The sequence below is a fragment of the Hypanus sabinus genome, chromosome 13 (assembly GCF_030144855.1).
Source record: "Hypanus sabinus isolate sHypSab1 chromosome 13, sHypSab1.hap1, whole genome shotgun sequence".
In the NCBI taxonomy this organism is placed as follows: Eukaryota; Metazoa; Chordata; class Chondrichthyes; order Myliobatiformes; family Dasyatidae; genus Hypanus; species Hypanus sabinus.
Genome location: NC_082718.1, coordinates 80,119,457 through 80,141,817, shown reverse-complemented (window position 1 = coordinate 80,141,817; position 22,361 = coordinate 80,119,457). Strand labels below are relative to the sequence as shown.

The 22,361-nt window shown below is 39.6% G+C and overlaps 1 protein-coding gene across 1 annotated transcript in view; it reads left to right on the top strand.

Annotated features, from left to right (window-relative positions):
- The window catches only part of pole (polymerase (DNA directed), epsilon), a 146,518-nt gene that overhangs the window by 56,539 nt on the left and 67,618 nt on the right, over positions 1-22,361 (top strand). Inside the window, exons 22-30 of the mRNA XM_059988023.1 lie at positions 980-1,072; positions 3,189-3,333; positions 3,694-3,851; positions 4,497-4,692; positions 8,202-8,416; positions 8,954-9,056; positions 10,934-11,014; positions 11,407-11,529; positions 12,860-13,078. Coding sequence (XP_059844006.1) covers positions 980-1,072; positions 3,189-3,333; positions 3,694-3,851; positions 4,497-4,692; positions 8,202-8,416; positions 8,954-9,056; positions 10,934-11,014; positions 11,407-11,529; positions 12,860-13,078 — 1,333 coding nt within the window. The remainder of the gene's footprint in view (positions 1-979; positions 1,073-3,188; positions 3,334-3,693; positions 3,852-4,496; positions 4,693-8,201; positions 8,417-8,953; positions 9,057-10,933; positions 11,015-11,406; positions 11,530-12,859; positions 13,079-22,361) is intronic.

Genomic DNA, 22,361 nt, shown 5'->3' with positions numbered 1-22,361 from the left:
CGCTTTTCCTGAGTTCTGCACCCAGAGAGTCGGCCCCAGGGCTCAGGTCTCGATGCATAACCCATGGCAGCTAACCCGCTACTCCCGATGTTCTGTGCTCTCCCGTGACACCTCAGTCATGGGCACCAACCTTGAATCAGCCCGTCTCCAGAGCCACGAAAATCCAGCAACCTGAAGGTGCGCTAGTCTTCCAGGCCATGTCCTTGGAATATCAAAAAGCAGCCGGTCATGAGGCTCTGAGAGCGGGTCCCATTCCCACAAAGGTTGGAAGTCAGAATGTAACTTCAGGTCAGGGTCTTCAGAAGAACCTTGAAAAGGAAACAAAGATATATCAAAGATAGAAATTGAGCTGTTTCCAAAGATGCAAGCAAAGGAGCCATCATGACTTTGCTCCATCCTCTGAGCCCTCCTTCAGTAGTGTCAGGGAGGAAGTTACAGCATTTAGATCCAGTGACATATTGATGCAGATATAAAGAAGGCAAGCCAGTGGCTATATTTCACTAGATTTGGTTTGTCACCTAAAGCACTCGAAAGCTTCTATGGAAGTGCTGTGGAGAGCATTCTGCCAGGCCACATCACTGTCTGGTATGGGGGGAGGGGTGCTACTGCACTGTTCTGAAAGAAGCTACAGAAAGTTGTATAATTAGTCAGCTCCATCTTGGGTACTAGCCTCTAGTTTCCAAGACATCTTCAAAGATCGGTGCCTCAGAAACTCCGCATCCATTATTAAGGACCCCCATCACGCAGGACATACCCTCTTCTTGTTGCTACTGTCAGGAAAGGTACAGAAGCTTGATAGCACAAACTCAGCAATTCTGGAACAGCTTCTCCCCCTTTGCGTTATTTTAATTAACTGATATACATACAGTGTATATACACTATAATTGATTTACTTTTTTGTCTTTCTATATTATCATGTATTGCATTGTACTGCTGCTGCTAAGTTAACAAATTTCACAATACATGTTTTCTCTAACAGAGCTCGTTGGTATTCCATGGAAATGGCTGGGATCGTCTGTCACACTGGTGCTAATATTATCATGCAGGCAAGAGAACTGATAGAGCAGATTGGGTAAGAAGATTGTGGAAAGTAGATTGCCTAGTTAATTTGTATTTCCTTAAATCTTCCTCCTTTTTTCCCCTGCTATCTGCCAAATTGCAGCAAATGATAGTGAGTATCATGGTATCTTAAGTTGTTTGTAACAAATATTAAATTATCCACTTCTGTATGTGTAAACACAGAAGAATGATATGTAGACTCACTTGAGCATATGTTGTCTACCTAAATCCCTTCCAATTTTTTTTACTTTTTATTTTTATGTTGGGAATGAAATATTAATATGCATTCTTATCAACAATGCTTGTTTATTTAAAGTGATGGGACTGGAACTATTCTCCAGCTGTCTAGAGATTCTCCAGAAATTCTTGAGAAAAATGCTGGGACATTTAAGATGAAATATAAATAGAACGGAAGAAGTGACCCAATGGGTGGTGGGGGAGCATGAATATGAGTGATGCATGTGAGTGCATGATCAAAGGAGCTCTGATGGTTTCAGTAATTAATTTTTAAATGGTACAATACTGATTAAATATCTTAGGCATACACTGTAAATATATCAACACGTACAACAAGCTGGAGGAGCTCAGCGGGTCGGGCAGCTTCCATGGAAATGAGCAGTCGACGTTTTGGGCTGAGACCCTTCGTCAGGACTGAAGAAAGAGGGGGCAGGGGCACCATAACGAAGGTGGGGGAAGGGTGGTAGGTGCCAGGTGAAAAACCAATCAGAGGAAAGATCAAGGGGTGGGGGAGGGGAAGCAGGGAGGGGATAGGCAGGAGAGGTGAAGAAGGAATGTAAGGGGAGAGCACTACAAGTGCTTCGCCTGTCCCTACACCTCCTCTCTTACCACCATTCAGGGCCCCAAACAGTCCTTCCATGTGAGGCAACACTTCACTTGTGAGTCTGTTGGGGTAATCTGTTGCATCCGGTGCTCCCGGTGTGGCCTCCTCTACATCAGTGAGACCCTACACAGATTGGGGGACCACTTCGTCCAGCACCTCTGCTCCGTCCGCCACAACAGACAGGATCTCCTGGTTGCCACCCACTTCAACTCTGCTTCACATTCCCATTCGGATATGTCCATACATGGCCTCCTCTACTGCCATGATGAGGCCAAACTCAGGTTGGAGGAGCAACACCTCATATACCATCTGGGTAGTCTCCAGCCCCTTGGTATGAACATCGAATTCTCCAACTTGTGATAATTCCCTCCCTCTCCCTTTCCCCATCCCACTTTCACTCTGCCTCCTCTTCCAGCTGCCTATCACCTCTCTCATGACTCTGCCTTCTACTACACTGTGCTTTCCTCTTACATTCCTCCTTCACTTTTACTGCCTATCCCCTTCCTGCTTCCCCCCCCCCCCCACCCCTTGATCTTTCCTCTGGTTTTTCACCTGGCACCTACCACCCTTCTCCTTCCCACCCTCCCCCGACCTTCTTTATGGGGCCCCTGCCCCCTCCCTCTTCAGCCCTGACAAGGGGTCTCAGCCCAAAACATTGACTGCTCGTTTCCATGGAAGCTGCCCGACCTGCTGAGTTCATCCAGCTTGTTGTACGTGTTGATTTGACCACAGCATCTGCAGTGTACTTTGTGTTTACAGTATATATAGCTTGTCTAAGACTTTTGCACAATACTGTAATATATTGCACTGTGCTGCTACAAAAAATCAAATATCATGACATACATGAGTGATGATAAACCTGATTCTAAGTGTCTATTTTGTGAACTAAAAGTGGGAAGGGGGCAGGGAGTTAGGTAATTGTGGCTGGGGAAAAAGGGGGGTGGGGTGGGAGGCTCCAGAGAAACATTCTGCAATGATCAATAAACCAATTGTTTGGAATCAAGTGACCTCGCCTGGTGTCTCAGGGCTGGATGTATCTGTATGCATACCACCCCCCACCTGGCACTCCTCTGCCAGTTGTCCCACTCCCCTCACTTGGCACTCCAGCCTCACCATTCCCAACACCCTTTTATTTTTATATCTAAGACTTCTGCACAGTATTTTTGAGTTTCAAGGGGAATATCCTGCATATTTCTGAATAAAATGTGTTATGCATTGAATTCAAACATTTAAATTGTCCTCTTCTATTTAAGGAAAAAGATCATAAAGGAATTGTTTCTCTTCACAGGCGACCCTTGGAGTTGGACACTGATGGTATTTGGTGTGTCCTTCCTAATTCTTTCCCAGAAAACTTTGTCATCAAGTCAAACAATCCCAAAAAGCCCAAAGTGACAATCTCTTACCCTGGTGCTATGTTAAATATCCTGGTGAAGGCAAGTAGAAGCCACTGAGTGACAAAGTAACTGAATAACTGACAGAAAAACCCTAAATAATAGTCTTACACTTTATCTATGTTTGATTTCTTTAAATAGTTTGTGTGGTTTGAGTTAGAAGGCTTTGTACCCATCCTCATATGAAATATTTAAAAACAATTTACAGAGGTTGTTTTTAATACCCAAGGGTATATTGTAATTTCATGGATTTGTGTGTAGTTTTTATTTAAGGGAATAATGTAGCATAAACTGAATAATCTCCAATTGTTTATTTCATGTACCATATGTGTAACATTGCTGAACTGCTGAAGTGGGTAGTATGTTTTGCTGCAGCTAAGCTTAAACACTTTGCTGTTATAGGAGCGATTCACCAATGAACAGTACCAAGAGCTGATGGACCCTACAACACTGACATATGAAACACGCTCAGAAAACAGCATTTTCTTTGAAGTTGATGGTCCTTATCTAGCTATGATTCTGCCAGCTTCCAAGGAGGAAGGAAAAAAACTCAAGAAGAGGTGACTGATGCTTTTTTTAAATAGCTGTAGTATCATTCCACACTTGCCAGCCTTTCTTTTAATGTCACTGCTCAGCTGCACTGTGTGAGAAATAGATATCATAATGTAAACTCTGTTGTTGAGAGGAAGGACCATAATTACTAATGCCTGCTTTTAAAGATGTGCAGTAACTTGGCAGATAGTGTTCCTGTCTCACTGCTCCAGCAACCCCGTTCAATGTTGCTCTCAGTACTGTATGTATGGAGTTTGCACATCCTCTGTGTAATTTTGGGGATTTCAACTGGATGGTCCATCTCCTCGATCTATAACCATCTCCTGGGAAGTAAGTTCGAGCAGATTGACCCTCACTTTTTACTATGGACCATTCTAAGATGGAGAAACAATTAAGCTGGCTTTAGCAAGGCTAGTTTCAGCCCATATGTGGTTTGCTCCTTTAACTTTTACTGAGGCCTGTTCATAAATACTGGTAGCCCAGTCATGCCTGTCCTTGAGGCTGCTTCACTAAAGAGGGTCTGGTTGATAAATCCATTCTTTGAAAGATATTTATTTAGCTAGAAAACCTATTTGGACTGCATTCTTGTTACTAGCCAATGCTGTGGGTATGTTTTTATGAGTGGTATTGATTGATTGATATATTCCTGGCAGATATGCAGTCTTTAATGAGGATGGCTCACTAGCTGAACTGAAAGGTTTTGAAGTGAAGCGTCGTGGAGAATTGCAGCTCATCAAGATTTTTCAGTCATCTGTGTTTGAGGCCTTTCTGAAAGGCACTACTTTGGAGGAAGTGTATGCATCAGTTGCCAAAGTAGCTGATTACTGGCTGGATGTACTCTACAGCAAGGTATGGTAGTTGGTACTGAAGCAGTGATTTCAGTGATGTGACCCCTTTGGATGGAAGCTAGTACATTTTCAATAACTTGTATTACATTATAACTTGCAAGCAATATTTTGCATTAACTTTTATTTATATGGTTACACAATTCAACAGCAAATGCCAGGCCAGCAGTATCATTGAAAGAAATAACTAGACTAGGAAGGTGGATTTGAGGAATTAAGTCCTTGCGATGTTTTGGTGATCTTAAAGGACTGATCAACTACCATAAACAGTATACAAGATATGAACTCCTATGGAACACTTGATGAAAACAATAATTTAGTAACTTGTAACTCTATTAGATTTTCTTTGAGTTGTTAATTCTTTTTCAGGTTGCAAATAATTCTTTGATCTTTTACTAACCAAAGGCTAGTATTGCATCAAACAACATTTAATTCTTTGCAAGCTCTAAAGTTCTAGAGTGGTGCTTTTGCATGGGAGTGTTAATTTCCAAAGGGTGCTATTGTGCAGTTAAGCTCATAGAGTCAAAACTACAGCACAGAAACAGGTCCTTTGGCCCATTTAGTCTGTTGTGCCATTAATCTGCCTAGTTCCATCAACATTCACCCAGACCATAGCCCTCCATACCCCTGCCATCCATGTACCTATCCAAACTTCTCTTAAATGTTGAAATCAACCCTACTTCCACCACTTACACTGACAGCCTGTTCTGCACTTTCACTACCTGCTGAGTGATAAAGCTCCCCCCTCATGTTCCCCTTAAACATTTCACCTTTCACCCTTTACCCATGACCTGTAGTTGTAGTCTCACCAAGCCTCAATGGAAAGAGCCTGTTTGCATTGACCATATCTTCCCCCTTATAACTTTGTATACCTCTATCAAATCTCCCCTCAATCTTCTACATTCTAGGAAATAAATTCCTAACCTATTCTACCTTTCCTTATAACTCAGGTTCTCAAGACCCAGCAGCATCCTTGTAAATTTTCTCTGTACTCTTTCAATCTTATTTACATCTTTCCTGAGGTTAAGTGACCAAAACCAGACATAATACTCCAATTTAGGGCTCACCAACATCATATACAATTTTAACATAACATCCCAACTCCTGTACTCAATACATGATTTTATGAAGGTCAATGTGCCAGAAGCTTTCTTTACGACCTTATCTGCCTGTGGCGCCACTTTTAAAGAATTATGGGTCTGTATTCCCAGATCCCTCTGTTCTACCCCACTTCTCAGTACCCTGCTGCTCACCTTGTCTGCCATTTTCCAGCTGGTCCAGATCCCACTGCAACCTTTGATAGTCTTCCTTGCTGTCCACTTCACCCTAGTCTTGAAGTCATCCACATATTTGCTGATCCAGTTCACCACATTATCATCCAGATTGTTGATGTAGATGACCAGTAACAATAGAGACAGCACCAATCCCTGTGAGACCATTAGTCACAGACCTCCAGTCAGAAAGGCAACCATCTATAGCCACTCTGGCTTCTTCCGCAAAGCCAATGTCTAATCCAATTTACTACCTCGTCTTGAATGCCAAGCAACTGAACCTTCTTGTCCAAACTCCCATGTGGGACCTTGTCAAAGGTCTTGCTAAAGTTCATGTAGGCAGCATCCACTGCCTTGCCTTCATCAACTTCTTGATAACTTCCTCAAAAAAACCATAAGATTGGCTAGACACCACCTGCCATGCACAAATCAATGTTGACTATCCCTAATCAGTATCAATCAAAATATTTGTATCTGGTCCCATAGAATACATTCCAATAACTTTCTACTGATGTCAGGCTGACTGACCTATCATTTCCTGGCTTACACTGAGAGCATTTTTTAAACAACAGAGCAATATTAGCTACCCTCCAATCTTTTCACAACTCACCCGTGGCTAAGGATGTTTCCAATGTCTCTGTTAGGGCACTGGCAATTTCTGCACTAGCCTCCCACAGGGAGGGAATACTTTGTCAGGCCCTGGGGACTTATCTATCCTAATTTACCTCAAGACAGCAAACGCCTCCTCCTTTGTAATCTGTATAGGGTCCATGAAGTTGATGCTGCTTTGACTCGCTTCCATTGACTCTGTGTGTGTCTCCTGAGTAAATATACATGCAAAAAAAATCCATTTAAGATCTTCCTCATCTCTTTCAGCTCTACAAGTAGATTACCATTCTGAGCTTCTAGAGGACCAATTTTGTCCTTGCTATCTTTTTGCTTTTAATATATGAAGCCCTTAGGATTCTCCTTCACCCTGTCTGCTCCTGATTTCCTTTTTAAGTGTTCGCTTGTATTTCTTGTACTACAAGTTCCTGCCTGTCTATACCTGCTAGGCACCTCCTTTTTCTTAATTAGGTCCTCAATATCTCACAAAAAACAAGGTTTTCCTGATAAACCTGTTATCCTTGCCTTTTATTCTGACAGGCACATAGAAGCTCTATACTTCCAAAATTTCACTTTTGAAGGCCTCCCACTTCGGCAGAAAATAGCTTGTACTAATCCATACTTGTCAAGTACCTTCTACAGGGCTTCCTTTCTGTTCCCTTTCACTACAGCTAGCCTCTTCTTTCCCCTTCCCTTTTGAGCCACAGAGCCAGACTGGTGCCTGAGACCTGACTGCCATGGCTTTCCTCTGCTTGGCCATCCCCCATAGCAGTATCCAAAGCGTTGAGGGAAATGGCTATAGAGGTACTCTGAACTGGCTGCCTAACCCCTTTATCCCTCTTGATGGTCACCCTTGTGTCCTGCAACTTGAGCGTAACTATCTCCCTGTATGTCCTGTCTATCAACCCATCAGCCTTCCAAATGATCCAGAGTTCATGCTGTTTCAGCTCCAACTCCTTAACGCAGTCTGTTAAAAGCAGCAGATGGATGCATTTCTTGCAGGTGTAGTCATCAAGAACACTGGAGGTCTCCCTGCCTTCCCACATCCTGCAAGAGGAGCATTCCACTATCCTGCCTGGCATGCCCATAGCTCAAAATGTTCATTAAGGAAAGAATAAGCAATGGAAAAAAATCTACTTTTGGCTTAGTCCTCTCCTCACCATAGTTTCAATGAGCCAAAGCCACGATTCCCCACTCATGCAATAGCCACTCCACTTAAACCCGACTTTTTTTTTAATTTGCCCATGCCATGTGCTTAATTATATGCAGTCCAGCGTCTCTTCAGGAACTGTGGCATGCAAAGTGTGCCGAATGTCTCTGCTTACTTCTTTTAAACTCTCTCTCCCTCTATGCAATTTAGTGTCTTCCTGGGAACTGTGGTGTGCAAAAAAAAAATCCATTGAATTACAAAATATCTGTTGCAAAAATAGTTTGCATTTAAATGGGACCTTTTGGTGTTCAGTTTTAAAATGATTTTTGAAGGATAAGGATTATTTTATAAATGTTGCATGAATAATAAGGGACACCCGATGAGAGCCACGAAACGATTCTTTACCAAATAGGGATGTGATAATGAGTGAGAAAGAAGCTGTTGTAGTTGGTTCGTTCAGATGTACTCCATTGTTTTCTCTTGTAGGCAGCAAACATGCCTGATACAGAGTTATTTGAACTGATCTCTGAGAATCGATCAATGTCTCGTAAATTGGAAGATTATGGGGAGCAAAAGTCCACCTCAATCAGTACTGCCAAACGACTTGCAGAATTTCTTGGGGATCAAATGGTGAAAGACGCAGGACTGAGTTGTCGTTTTGTCATCTCCAAGAAACCAGAAGGATCCCCAGTGACAGAAAGGTAAAAAAAAAAGAAGTCCTCACCATTTTATAAATTTATATGAATTTTCTGTATTTTTTGCTTGAACTGGTTGTACTTGGTATTAGTGCATTGAAAGTGTTTTTTAAAAAAAAAACTCACAACCTCCATTGAATTCAAAAGTATTTTGAATGTTTTAGATCGATAAGTTGACAGAGCAATGAATGGTGAAATTTTGAGTTTTACAGAACACTGGGAAATGTCACATTTTGGATATTAAATGAATCTTATTTGTCCCCATTAATCCATGGTAATTTTGTGCTGAGTGCCATATTCTTAACTATTTCATCTATCAGAAAAGAAATGGAAAGCTTGTTTTGCCATAAGATGTCATATGGAACTTAAAAAGAAAAAGTGACATTTCGTTAGAGAGTTCATTTATCAACTAAAACCAGCAAAAACAATTTATTCATTTGCTTTTTCTGTGATCAGTGAAAAGAGATTCATTTGTTTTAAAAACACTGGGACATTTAAGGATGTGAAAGGCTCAGTATAAATGAAAACTCTACTCTTTTGCAGAGCAATTCCACTGGCCATTTTTCAGGCAGAGCCAAGTGTTAAAAAGCACTATCTGAGGAAGTGGTTGAAGAGTCCTTCATTGCAGGACCTTGATATACGATTAGTAAGTTTCACTGGAGAATCCCTTTGATAAATCATTGCTTGCTGCCGCTTACGTATGCGAGGGATGGAAGCTGGGGGTGGGGTACATTGGGAGTTCTAAGATATAACTGTCATTCATTCTGTGGGGGCACTCCTCTGTTCTGTGGATGGTTGCGAAGAAAAAGCATTTCAGAATGTATACATTCTGACATTCAAAAATGCTCTGACATTAAATACCTTTGAAACGTTTTGAAACCTAAATGTTTCACAGCTTTAAAATATTAAGATGATTTAAATCTTTACTGTAAGCATTTATTTGCTACCAAATGAAATTGAGCAAGGCAAAGTTTAAACCTGCTGTGTTCACTTTTTAAATATAACCACTTTTAAGTTTGTTAATGGGTCTACAACAAAACATAAGAAATAGAATGTAAACATGTGCCTGTGGATCCTTCATGTCTGCCTTTGAATTGGATCAGAGCTGTACATCAACTTTGTGTTCACCTGCAATCCTCGAGTTTTTTATGCTTAAAGTCATTAGAGTCCTTCCTTAGGGAGCACTGCTCCCTCTCAGGTGTGCAGCCGCGCAGTATCTGAAATGCCCCTATGCACATAGCCTTTGTTGCCACAAAGCTGGAATGAAGACAAATGAGAAAAAGTTTACGAAACATGAAAGATTTTCTGTGTTATATTTCATTATACCCTTCAATTAATAAAGTTAAAAATATATGATTTTTCAGTTTTCATTCTGAATATTCCTAGTGTGGCTACTACAAAAAAATCCATTTAAAGTGATGCAATTTTCAGGCTGTGTAAACATTTCCCGCTTAGAGCAAAGGTTGGTCTGCGCAGCTGTGAAAAAAGATAGTTGGAAGATTGTTAGGGAGTGAATTCCTGAGATTCATGACCATTAAATTTGGAGTTACATGCAACAGCCCCAGTTTGCTGATTGCATTCTGGATAAAAATGCTGACATAGTTTCCTCCCTTCCTGATACATTGCATGCCACTTCTTTCTTTATTCAGCATATTTTTATTAATATTACTCCACACTTTCTTAAACTGCACAGCCACGATTTTACAACAAGATGGAGCTGTACCTCCAGACCACGTTGCCTAACATTAGTGTTCAAGTCTGCTTACATGCCTTTCAAAACTAGTTTGTGATGGCAAAAACAAAATATGGGCAGGAAAGCTGCTGATTCATGGAACAAATTCAGAAAGTATTGGCAAAATTATACTTTATTTCCACTGATCATTTAGTTCTTATTTGAGTTTTGGAAGTATTGCACATCAACATGGATGTACCAGACATGAAAGTCCATTGACAAGTCCAAATATATCATCCCAAATTGAGGGGATTTGGATATGACGACCAAACAGAAAACAGTTAAATTTAATATGTGAATATCTCATTGGGTTGATTTTAAATTATATAAAGAATTAACAAGGAAGCAATTTATTTTTGAAGAAGGCTCACTAATGAGATATTATTTTAAAAAAAAGAACTTTAGGATGTTTTTTCTTGCAAAAGTGATTATAATTTTAAAGCATTCTTCCAGATTCTGAGTTAGTGGCGAGTAGGTACTTGGGAATTGTGGAATGTGCTCAAAATGCTGGGGAAAATTGATAACTCGGAATATAAAATGAAAGAAATCTCTGAACTCTGAATAACTCAGGATAACTCTGAACAAATGATGAAAAAGTGACTGCTGCTGGCTGCACACCCAAATTATTAATCTCCTCTTGAGAGGCACAGTGGTACTGGTTTACTTGCTGAATAGTAATAGCAGGATCAGCAAATAGAATGAGTGTCAGAACGGCAGTATGATAGGACTGTCATTAACTTGGAGAACAAATTAAATTTAACAACATGCAAATATCAATCTGGTTTTTCTAGATTCTTGACTGGGATTATTACATTGAACGTCTTGGCAACGCTATTCAGAAAATTATCACCATCCCTGCAGCCCTTCAGCAGGTTAGTAGCTTTTTAATTCTTTATTTCAAATGACTGAAAATTGTATATATTTAGAAGTTTGTAGCAGAGTCTTCGTTGAACAAAAATAAAGTATTAGGAAATCCTTTGGGATCAAGGATGACTTGCTTCCACTCCAGATTTGTGGGTTTTTTAAGTGAATAACATGAACTGCTCAATATAGCTGACTGACTATAACTAGGGATGTTGTTTGTTTGCCTCTCCTGTGCATCTGGAAGAATTTGCAGAGATAATATGATTGACTTTTTTCCCCCCAGTGCCTTAGGATGCCTACTGTTGGGCCAAGGGTACATTTACACCTACCATTCTTAGCTGTTGAAACCACGTTGATGCATTTTATATTTAGTCTGATGAATAAGCCTCATTCCCTTTAGGTGAAGAATCCTGTTCCACGGGTCCGACATCCTGATTGGCTTCATAAAAAATTGCTGGAAAAAAATGATGTTTACAAACAAAAGAAGATCAATGAGCTCTTCACAAACACTGGGGTCAGGCAGGTATGTTGTCTCCAGTTGCCTTCACAGAACAGTGAAGAGAAATAGAGAAATGGTATTGAGTTCTAAAGTAAGTCATATTCTAAATCTTTGTCATGTTGGGACAGCAAATTGTAATTTTCTTGTTTTTAAATTACAGTCAGCCCTCCTTAACCTCGAGTTCCGCATGCGCGAATTCAACCAACCGCGAATCGAGAAAACCCAGAAGTGCTTTTCCAGCACTTGTTGTTCGAGCATTACAGACTTTTTTTCTTGTCATTATTCCCTAAACAATACAGTATAACAACTATTTTACATAGCGTTTACGTTGTATTAGGTATTGTAAGTAATCTAGAGATGATTTTAAGTATACAGGAGGATCTACGTAGGTACCGTGGATTGGGATTAAAAAAATCGGAAGTTCTCTTACTATGTAAGTTGCAACAGGTACATCTGGTATTATTAACGTCGGTTAGTCAAACGTTTGTTTTAGTATATAGTATATATTTTACCTTTCTATGCATATTAAACACTTAAGAGCGTATGTTTCAGCACTGGACTCAGGAACGGAAGTTCCTGAGTTCGATCCAGTGACAGATCACTCCCCAGCCCGCTCTCCATCCGTGCCTGGTTGATGTGGAGGATCAAAAACCCAAAACCTAATAATTAAACCACTGCGTTGCTTAGTAATAATTGTAGCTTTCATCGGGGCAGGGCCTTTTTCACTTCATCCTTTAAAATTATTCTGATCGTTGACCGACTGTAGCCTAATGCTTTTCCAATGACCGATGGCATTTCACCTCTTTCCGATCGCTTTATTATTTCCACTTTATTTTCAATTGTGATTGTGATTATTTTCATGAATAGAAACATTATGGATTCAGAACTTTGACGCCAGTTCCTAATGTCCACCGCACTGAGACAGGTTGAATAAGGGACTTGAGCATCCGCATTTTTTGGTATCCGTAAGGGGTCCCGGAACCGATCCCTCACAGATAAGGAGGGCTGACTGTATCTGCTGCCCCCGAGTGACTGAAAGCATCCAGCATTTTCTGTTTTTACTACTTTTCCAGAATCTCCACTATTTACCTTTGTATCATTACCATCAATTACCCCCCTCCCCCTCTCCCCCACTCACTCTCTCCCATCATCTCCTGTATTCATTCAATTTCCTTTTATTTCTTTCAATATAAATATATTTTTGACAAAAATATTTTTGTTTATTTCCATAAATGGAAACACATGCATGTTCTGAGCCTGGAAAAAATTATATTAGGATCAGAGGGACACGTGTGCATGTCTTTAATAGATCTAATAGAAGAAAGTTCCCTGAAAATAGTCCAATGTTCTTCAGGTGACATCCAACCTATGTGGGACAAGTAGTCAGCATTCAGAGATTCAAGATCTGGAAGATTTAGGAAATCCAAAGCAAAAACCACAGCCGGTCATCCCCATCAGTACAAAAAGAAGGCGTGGTGGGAATGAAGAGAGCCAAGAAGGATCGCAAGACCTGGAATTAACACAGTCTTGGAGAGAGATATTGGGACCACCACCACCACCAGGAGAGACAAAGGTAACCATTTTTCTATATTGATTACGACTACTCAAAACTGGTTGTGAATTGACTAAATGGCCAATTGGTAAGAATGTTCCTAATAATTTGTAAAGTAGCTTATTGGGTTTGAAGCAATTTGGGTTAACTTGGAAGCATATGTTACATGGGTTAGACTATTTCATGTAAAGACATAACAAAAGTGAAATGGTATTTTTTTAAACCTTGTATTAAATCTGAATCATTTGAGACATTTGAAAAATCTGCCATCAAAAATCCAGCATTAAAAATGGGTTTGCATAATAGTTAGCTTTCTGTTACACTATTTTAAAAACATTTTCTCATGACTTTTGCTTGTGAAATCTATGTTCATCTGCACAATAGCAACTTGCATTTTTCCACTCAGAAGTATATGTAGAAATTTCTGAGCCAGCTGTCTGGGATACTCAAAAGCAACAGTCAATTTATTTGTTTTGAGTATTAAACTGAGAATCTAATGTTACATCTCCAGAATAATCATGAATCAGTTATTGAAAATTTAGCATAAATTATGTTGGTGTTTGCTTTCTTTCTACTTGTCTACCACACTGCCCTTAAGGAAAATTATGTAAAGCAGAACCTAAAGTTTCTTTTTGATTGTAACCTTCTTGCAGTTCACTTATTGGGTGTGGATATCCTTTCTCCCTCTTTCTGGTGCATTTTGACCTCTATAGTGTTTGTTCAGTTATTCTGCCAACTCCACCCGAAACAATGGGTTGCAATTCTGTTTGTGTTTGGATCAGTGGCTCAGTAATATTTTATGTTGACATTGGTTGTTTTCGTTCTTTATAAAAACATTCTCAAAAGTAGTGAGTGTTTTCACTATTTCTTGCCAGTTCTTGCAAATTTTGTTTCAAGCTTAAGCTAGGACATTTCATGTAAGAATGTATATTGACCTGGGAACAGATATTATCTTATTGATTATTGTTTAAAGTATTGTTATAGAATATTTGGCATACATTTGGGAGAGTAGGAACCTACAGTTTGAATTCTCCCCAAAAACTGGGAAGATATGGAAACTTTGGATGACCCAAAATGTAATGACTTCAATCAGGAAACACAATTGAAGTTTGGGAAGCTAAAATCAGACTGTGCGCATGTGGAATATAAAGATAGCAGGGAAGTGCTCAAGCACAACTTTAGGAAGGCCAATAGAAGCCAAGAAATATCCTTGGTAAGCAGGATTCCAGGAAATTTTACATCTGTTTTAAGAAAACAAGTATAACTAAGGAGAGGGTAGATTCACTCAAGGATAGAGGAAGGAATTTGTGTTTGGAGTCAAATCTGAGATAGTAAATGAATACAACACACACAAAATGCTGGTGGAACACAGCAGGCCAGGCAGCATCTATAGGGAGAAGTGCTGTCGACGTTTCGGGCCAAGACCCTTCGTCTCAGCCCAAAACGTCGACAGCTCTTCTCCCTATAGATGCTACCTGGCCTGCTGTGTTCCACCAGCATTTTGTGTGTGTTGTTATTTGAATTTCCAGCATCTGCAGATTTCCTCGTGTTTGCTTAGTAAATGAATATCTTATATTTATATTTACCAAGGAGAGGAAATTGGAGGGTGGTGAAACCAGAATGGAGCATGCTGATGTGCTGGGAATTTTTGAGATTGCTGGGTCTTACGAAAACATTAAGGTGGATAAATCCCCAAGGCCTGATGGCATATCTCCCAAAATATTGGAAGGGGCAAGTGAGGGAGGTGCTGGAATTTGACAAAGATCTTTCTTCTCCTCATAAGCAGCATGCAAGTTTCTGGAGGACAGGAGGGTAGTAAAAGTTGTGCTTTTGTTCAAGAAGGGAAATAGGGATAATTCAGGTAATTGTAGGCCAGAGAGCCTCCCGTCACTGAGAGGAAGATTATTGGAGAGAATACTGGGGGATTGGATTTAAGTACATTTGGAAAAGCCTGGTTGCTTGGGGACTGTCAGTGTGACTTTGTGTATGGCAGATCATGCCTTACAAACAAGTTTTTTAAGGTGACAAAGGTGCTTGTTGATGGGAAGGCAGTGGATATAATTTACATGGAATTTGATAAGGTACTTGATAAGTTTGGGTTGATTCTGAAGATAAAGATGCACAGGATCTAGAGTGAATTGCGAGTTTGGATTGGGATCTGTCTTCCCCTTGGAATGCAGAGAGTAGGAGTGGAAAGATGCTTTTCTGGCTGGAGGTCCATGACCAATGGCATTCAACAAGAATCAAGCTGGGACCTTTGTTGTCTGTGATGTGTGTGAACTATTTAGATAACAATGTAGATTGGTGGATTAGCAGGTCCTGTAGATGATACCAAGATTAGTGGAATTGTGGACAGTGTAAAGGACTATCAGAGAATACAGTGAGATATTGATCAGTTACAGGAATGGGTAGAGAAGTGACAGGTGGAGTTTAATTTGGGCAAGTCTGATATGTTGCACTTTTGGGAGGCCAAGTGATAGGAGAAAGTACACAGTTAATGGTAGGCCCCTCAATAGCATTGATATGCAGGGAAATCTTAGGGTATGTCCATAGTTCACAAAAAGTAGTTATACAAGTGGATAAGGTGGCGGGGATATTGAGTACAAAAGTAAGGAAGTCACGCTGCCACTATATAAACCTTCAGTCAGATTGCACTTGGGAGTATTGTGTGCATTTCCAGTCATCCCATTATATGAAGGATGAAGAGACAGTAAAGGGTGCAGAAAAGGTTTCTTAGGATGCTGCCTGGATTAAAGACTATGAGCTTTAAGAAAAGGTTTGAAAAACTTTGGTTGCTGGAGGCTGAGGGGAGACCTGATAGAGATTTTTTAAATAATGAAAAGCATAAAATAGGGTGGACAGTCAGAATCTTTTCCCCAGAGTTCCTGTTGTAGCCTGTAAGGAGTTTATCGTGACTGCATGGATTTCCTCCCACAGTCCAAAGATGTTCCGGTTGTTAGGTTAATTGGTCATTGTAACTTGTCCCGTGATTGTGCTAGGGTTAAATCGGGGGTTACTGGGCAGCAGGGCTCAAAGGGCCAGAAGGACCTCTTCTATGCGGCACCTCAATAAATCATGATGTGTCATGTTGTTTGACATAGGCGATCATGGTCTTTAATCTGAGAAGTTCTAATAAACTCTTTAAAACTTTTGTCTGCCCAACCCTTAATGTAATGCATGAATGTCATGCACTGTTAACTGTGACTTTTTCTTCCATAAATTTTTCCCGCTACTGCAAGCTGTTTGAGCATCTCTTTTCTCTGCTGTTCCAGCTGCCGTTTCCTGATTGATGATATCAGTTCTCTTCTTATTCTGGTTTTTTGCAACATTACTTCATCTGTTACTCTGTCCTTCCACAATATTTTCATCATTCTCTAGAACTACATTTCTGCAGCCTCGAGTCTTCCCTCACTTTGCTGTGATATTGTCCAACATTCGCTTCCGTGTAGTAGTGTGGAATGAACGTAGCGCCACATCACTCTGAGTTTTATGCTTACAGAAATTGTTATTTAGTATCTTGCTTGAATGTGCGTTTAGCAATCCCAGTCCTAATTTCAACATCAGCCGTACCGTCAACTGTTATTGTCCTCCGTGAGTAATTGAAGTTCCATATATGTTTAATTGTTTTATTGCCCACTTTCAGTTTGCATTTCTGTATTTCTTTCTTCTTTGTGACAATCGTATGTTCAGTCTTCTTGCAGTTGATGGTCAATCTTCTCTTTGCACTTTATTCAACTTTATCTAATATTTCTTGAAACTTCTCTTTAGAAGTAGCTATCAGCACTGTGTCCTCTGCATATAGTAAGCTGTTATTGTATCCACCAATTACTGCAAATTTCTCTTAGAATCTTCTCGCTATACCCATATGTCTAAATCTAAACTATCTCAATTCTACCCTAGCGTTAGTCTGCTGTGATAAATGCAAGAGGGGCGTGGCCTCTCTCATCCATATGTACTGGTTCTGTCCTAGCTTGGAGAAATTCTGGAAAGATGTCTTCACTATGTTATCGTGTATTCTGAATCAGCACCTAGAACCAAACCCCTTAATTGCTCTGTTCGGTTTTTGGGGCGAGACAGATCTATGTCTGGGTCTGACCAAATGCCGAATATTATCCTTTGCCTCTCTTCTGGCTAGACGCTTGATCCTCCTCAGATGGAGTGATGCTGCCCCGCCCACTCATGCTCAATGGCTTAACGACATCATGGCCTGTTTGGACCTCGAAAAAATTCATTATTCAGTTCTCAATTCGGATCTAAAGTTCCGTAAGGTCTGGGGACCTTTTATCGAGTACTTTCATAACCTTCCTCTTGACTAGGGTTTTTTCCTCTCTTCGGTCCCTTTCTTTCAGCTCCTTTTTTTTTTCTGGTAGAAGGCATTATTATCCTCTGTTGCTGAGTGTATTCACGGTCTGGGAGCTTGGCTGTCCTGACTTATACTCTCTATATTGTGTTGTGGTTGGTCTGGAGTTGCTGTTGTTTTTTCTTGTGTTGTGGGGCTTGGGGAGGACACTAAACTTACTTGTCTTTAATTTAGGTGCTTTTTTTTTTTGCTAAATTCTCTTCCTTTGTAACATATTGTTATTGTATGCTTAATTTTGCACTGTTTTAATGTTCCTCATTGGGATTTGGGGTTTTTAATTGGTAAAGTGTTTTGAAAAACTAATAAAAAAAAAAGAATCTTCTCGCTATGGAAGTTGAACAGGTCGGGTGAAAGAACACAATCCTGTCTGACTCTTCTCTTTATCTGTACAAAATCACTTGTCTCATTTCCACTCTTTGTGCCCAATATACATTTCTAATTATTCTGATATCTTTCCCATCAATGTCCAAATGCTGAAGGATTTTTTTATAAGCTCTTCATGTCTCAGCTATTCAAAGTTTTGGTATATTTGATGAAACATAGATATAGGTCTTTCTAGATCTCTAGCATACTCAGAAACCATCCTAATGAAGAAGATTGCATTTCGCTTTCCACTTCATTTCATTTCATCTTCAGTGAAGCTGTGCTGCTTTTGTGCAACCTCTGGTTTCATACTTTTTCTTGCTTTTATCATGTTGACTTGTAACAAGACTTTCACATCCTGACTCATCAAGCTAATTGTTTGGCGTTCCTTGCGTTCAGTTGCTTTTGTTTTTTTTTTGGCAGGGCAATAAATGCTGACTTGCTTAGTTTCTCAGTTATTTCCCCACTATTATGTATTTCATTCAGCAAATCTGTCAGTCTTTCAATCCCAGCATCTTCCAGTGCTTGAATCATTTCTATAACAATGCCATCCAGTCCTGGTACCTTACTCTTTTTCATGTTCCTGGTTTAGCTTCTGATTTCATAATTGATGGACCATCCATGTTCTTAGTAATTTTTGGCTTCTCTCTCGTATTTTCAAACAAGTTGGCAATGTATTCAGACTATCTAGCCCGTATATCTGCTTTTTCCATCATTTGCCTTCAACCACCCACTAGGTGTACAATAATTAGCACCCGTGAGCTTTCTCACCTTCTTTTACCTGTTGCTAGAATTTTCAGTTTTTCTACCTCTTCAATTTCTCCTTTAATCATTGTTCTTTCACTTTCCTACATTTCCACTTGATTTTGTTCAAAGTTTTATCTTTGCCACTGTTCTTTGGTGTGATTTTTTTTCTGTCATTCCTTCATTAGATCCAGACTTTCACCTTTCATGCATTCTTCCTTCTTTTCCCTTCTTCATTAGACACATCCACCACTGACTTTTTGAACTTCCAACTAGCTCGGTGTGTGTTCCACTGTCAAAGCTTCAAATCTGTTCTTCATTGTATTTCACCTTTGTCTGGATTTTTCAAGCAAGCCAGGTCTAATTTGGTATTATTACCCTTAGACTTTAACGGTCTAAGCTTTCCCCAGGGTCAAACACCAGAGGGTGTGCTTTTAAGGTTAGAGGTGGAAATTTAATGATGGTGTTAAAGCCAAGTTATTTGCACCTGGAATAGGTTATCATGAGTAGCAGTGGAAGCAGGCAGTTTGATGGAGGTTACAAGGCTTTCAGATAGATGCACGGATATGAAGGGAATGGAAGGATATGAGCAATACACAGGAAGAGGATGTTTAGTATGGGTGGCATCAATGTTAGGACAACATCGTGAGCTCAATGGCCATCCAGTGCTGTACTATTCTATGCAGATAGCATAGTTCAACAATGCAGAACTGCACTGTCAACCCAGATATTGGTCCTTGTGCATTGTGACATGAACTTATGACTTTCTGACTAATTGCGAGTTACCAAATTACACCTGACCATGGCACACTTGATAGTAAATATTTTTGTCTCTGTGGTCTTAAACATTTGCAAAAGTAAGTACAGATGATGGAGATGACTTCACTAGAGCCATCAAAGAATTACAAAAATATATGCTGTTGCAGTTAAAGAAGAAAATACAATTACAGCTTTAATTATATTATCATAGAAATCTACAGCACATTACAGGCCCTTTGGCCCACCATGTTATGTCGACTATGTAACCTATTCTAGAAAATGCCTAGAATTTCCCTACCGCATAGCCCCCAACTTTTCTAAGCTCCATGTACCTCTAAGAGTCTCTTAAAAGACCCTATTGTAACCACCTCTACCACCGTCGCTGGCAGTGCATTCCATGCACCCACACTGTGTGTGTGAAAAACTTACCTCTGACATCCCTCTTGTACCTATTTCCAAGCACCATAAAACTGCGTCCCTTGTGTTAGCCATTTTAACCCTGGGAAAAAGCCTCTGACTATCCACACGATCAATGCCTCTTATCATCTTATATACTTCTCAACCTCCATCGCCAAGGAGAGTGGGCTGAGTTCACTCAACCTATTCTCAAAAGGCATGCCCTCCAATCCAGGCAATATCCTTGTAAAATCTCCTCTGCACTCTCTCTATTCTAAATTACTCTATAACATTATCTCTCACCTGAAAACAATGAAGAGGTTTTACAATTTATATTTTGTTAAAAAGGATACAGCTCTTTAAGTGAGTTCAGGTCCTGTATTGGTGCCCAGAAGTTTCGTTTAGCTGTTGCCAGACCTGTCTTATTGACTTTTGACACCATCTCATTCTCAAAGATGTGTTGTTAAATATAATTGGGTAATAACTATTCATGGTGTGCATCTACATTTTAAGTATATTAGCTTCGATGAAAGAACAGAATATAGAATTTATACTTTGGATTACAAATTCAATTCATGTATTGAGATAAAAATTTTAAGAACTATTCATTTACTGTAGGAGTTCTGTTGCCAACATGAAACAATCAAGTTAGATTTTTCACTTAATTGCTTTCAGTGATAAGCTGTCAGCCTGTCACTCAAGGAATCATGCTGCCTTTTTATTCAAACTGGGCAATCTGCTGCATAGGCAGTGCAAGCAACAGCCATGTGAAACCTACTTGTCAAATCATGGCTTGAGGACAACGTGTCAGACTCTGCTCAAAACTGCAACATAGCCGTTTTCATGTGGACAGGAGTCACTCTTGAAGTCTTAGTGATAATTCTGACTATGGCATCAGGGCAATAAAAGGAAGGAAGTCTCTGCAAGATTATAACTCGCTATACTTCCTTAACTGATGCAGTAATGCTCCTCCAAATTGGATATATGAAGGAAAGGTTCAGAATAGGGTTTTCAGTAGTCCTGTGGGCTACCTGCAAAGGTAGTCTGTAATTTCACTGTCAAACCAGTGGATCAGCCTAGTTTAAAAAAGTGAACTCTTGGTGTATTATTCTATCGACATTTGCCCACTTATAGATGTTTAACCCATTTGACATTTCTGTAAAAAAAAACATTACACTACAATTAATTTTTTTGCACCCATTTGAATTTCCATTCGCCTCTCTTGAAGGCTTTTTGGTTATTGATCATTTTTGTGTAACAAATTAATGCCACCATTGTTTGTGGACTAGTCTTTCACCTGTCATTGCTAACATGCCCTTCCCCCTACCATTCTATTTATATCCAGATTAACCTTTATCTTTTTAAGTGGATACATTTCTCCAAGTTCGCTCCTCTCTGAAGATTTCCTTTCTTGACCAGCTGACCTTTAGCCCAACTTGTCAATGCTGATCTAGTTGCCTACCTGAACTAGCACTATTTTCACAAGTTTGGCCCAAATTGGATTTTATGCTTTTTTAGAGCACAGAGTGATGCTATGTATAGCACTGAAGCTAAATTGTGAGAGTTAACAGCATTTTTGGTGGGCAAGAATCAGATCACACAAAATTTAAATGATTATTGTCTTCCCACCTGTTTTAGTCCAGTTGATATATTTTGCTGAGAGCAGACATTTGAGTGAGATCTGGTGAAATGTGTGTATGAATGAGACATGACTATAAGGTCTTAATCTGTGGTACATCCTGATAATAGTACTTGATTTTTAACTTGCTTCAGTTTATTTGTAGCATTAAATAGCCATTTTCCAGGATTATTTTTAAACTGGCATTTTAAAATCTGTAATAAGCATGTGCTTGCTTGTTCTGGCATACCAAGTAACCTAGAAATAGGTGGATTGCTGTCTTGTGCACGGTAAAGTCCTGGTAAAAAGCTTTTGCATTGCAAGATCAATTTCCTGAAGTGTTTCTTTAGTGCTTTTCATTTTATTATTAGCCTCTATTTATCAGATGTAAGTGCTACTTATGTAGTGAATTTTATTTTCTATCCATTGTTACTGATACAAAGTCATATTGTTGCAATTAAAATCAAAATGTACTCAGCTGGTGTTCTGATGAAAGGACCTCAACCTGAAATGTTAATTCTGTTTCTCTCTCCACAAAAGCGACCTGGCCTTCTAAGAGCCTCCCAGTATTTTCTGTTTTTATTTCAGGTTCCCAGCATTTGTAGCTTTTTAATACTGGGAATTTAAAATTATGGCAATTATTTTGTATCACAGGTGACATCTCAGGAGGGTAAAACATTGTGGATGCTTATGGTTGATGAGGATAAACAGATTTCTTCTGCTTGTGGGTTGGTCATGACTTGTTGTGTAATGGCACATTAATTAAAGGCTGACATCACATTTCTGTCAGTTTAGTAAGCCCATAAAGATTTTCTTACCTACTAACATTAGTGATAAGAGTCATGGTCATCAAGATAATTTGTTTATTCAAACAATTTAAATTCCCGAGTTGCCAAGGAATTTTAACTTGTGTTTCCTGGGGTCAGTAATGCAGGCCTCTGGATTCCAATCCAGTAACTTAATTAGATTGGTTATTAGTGTAAAGCATTAACTGCCTTTTACTTTTCACCTCTGCGGCCTAACCCATTGCTTTTTCTTCTGTATTTTGTAAAAAAAAATATATT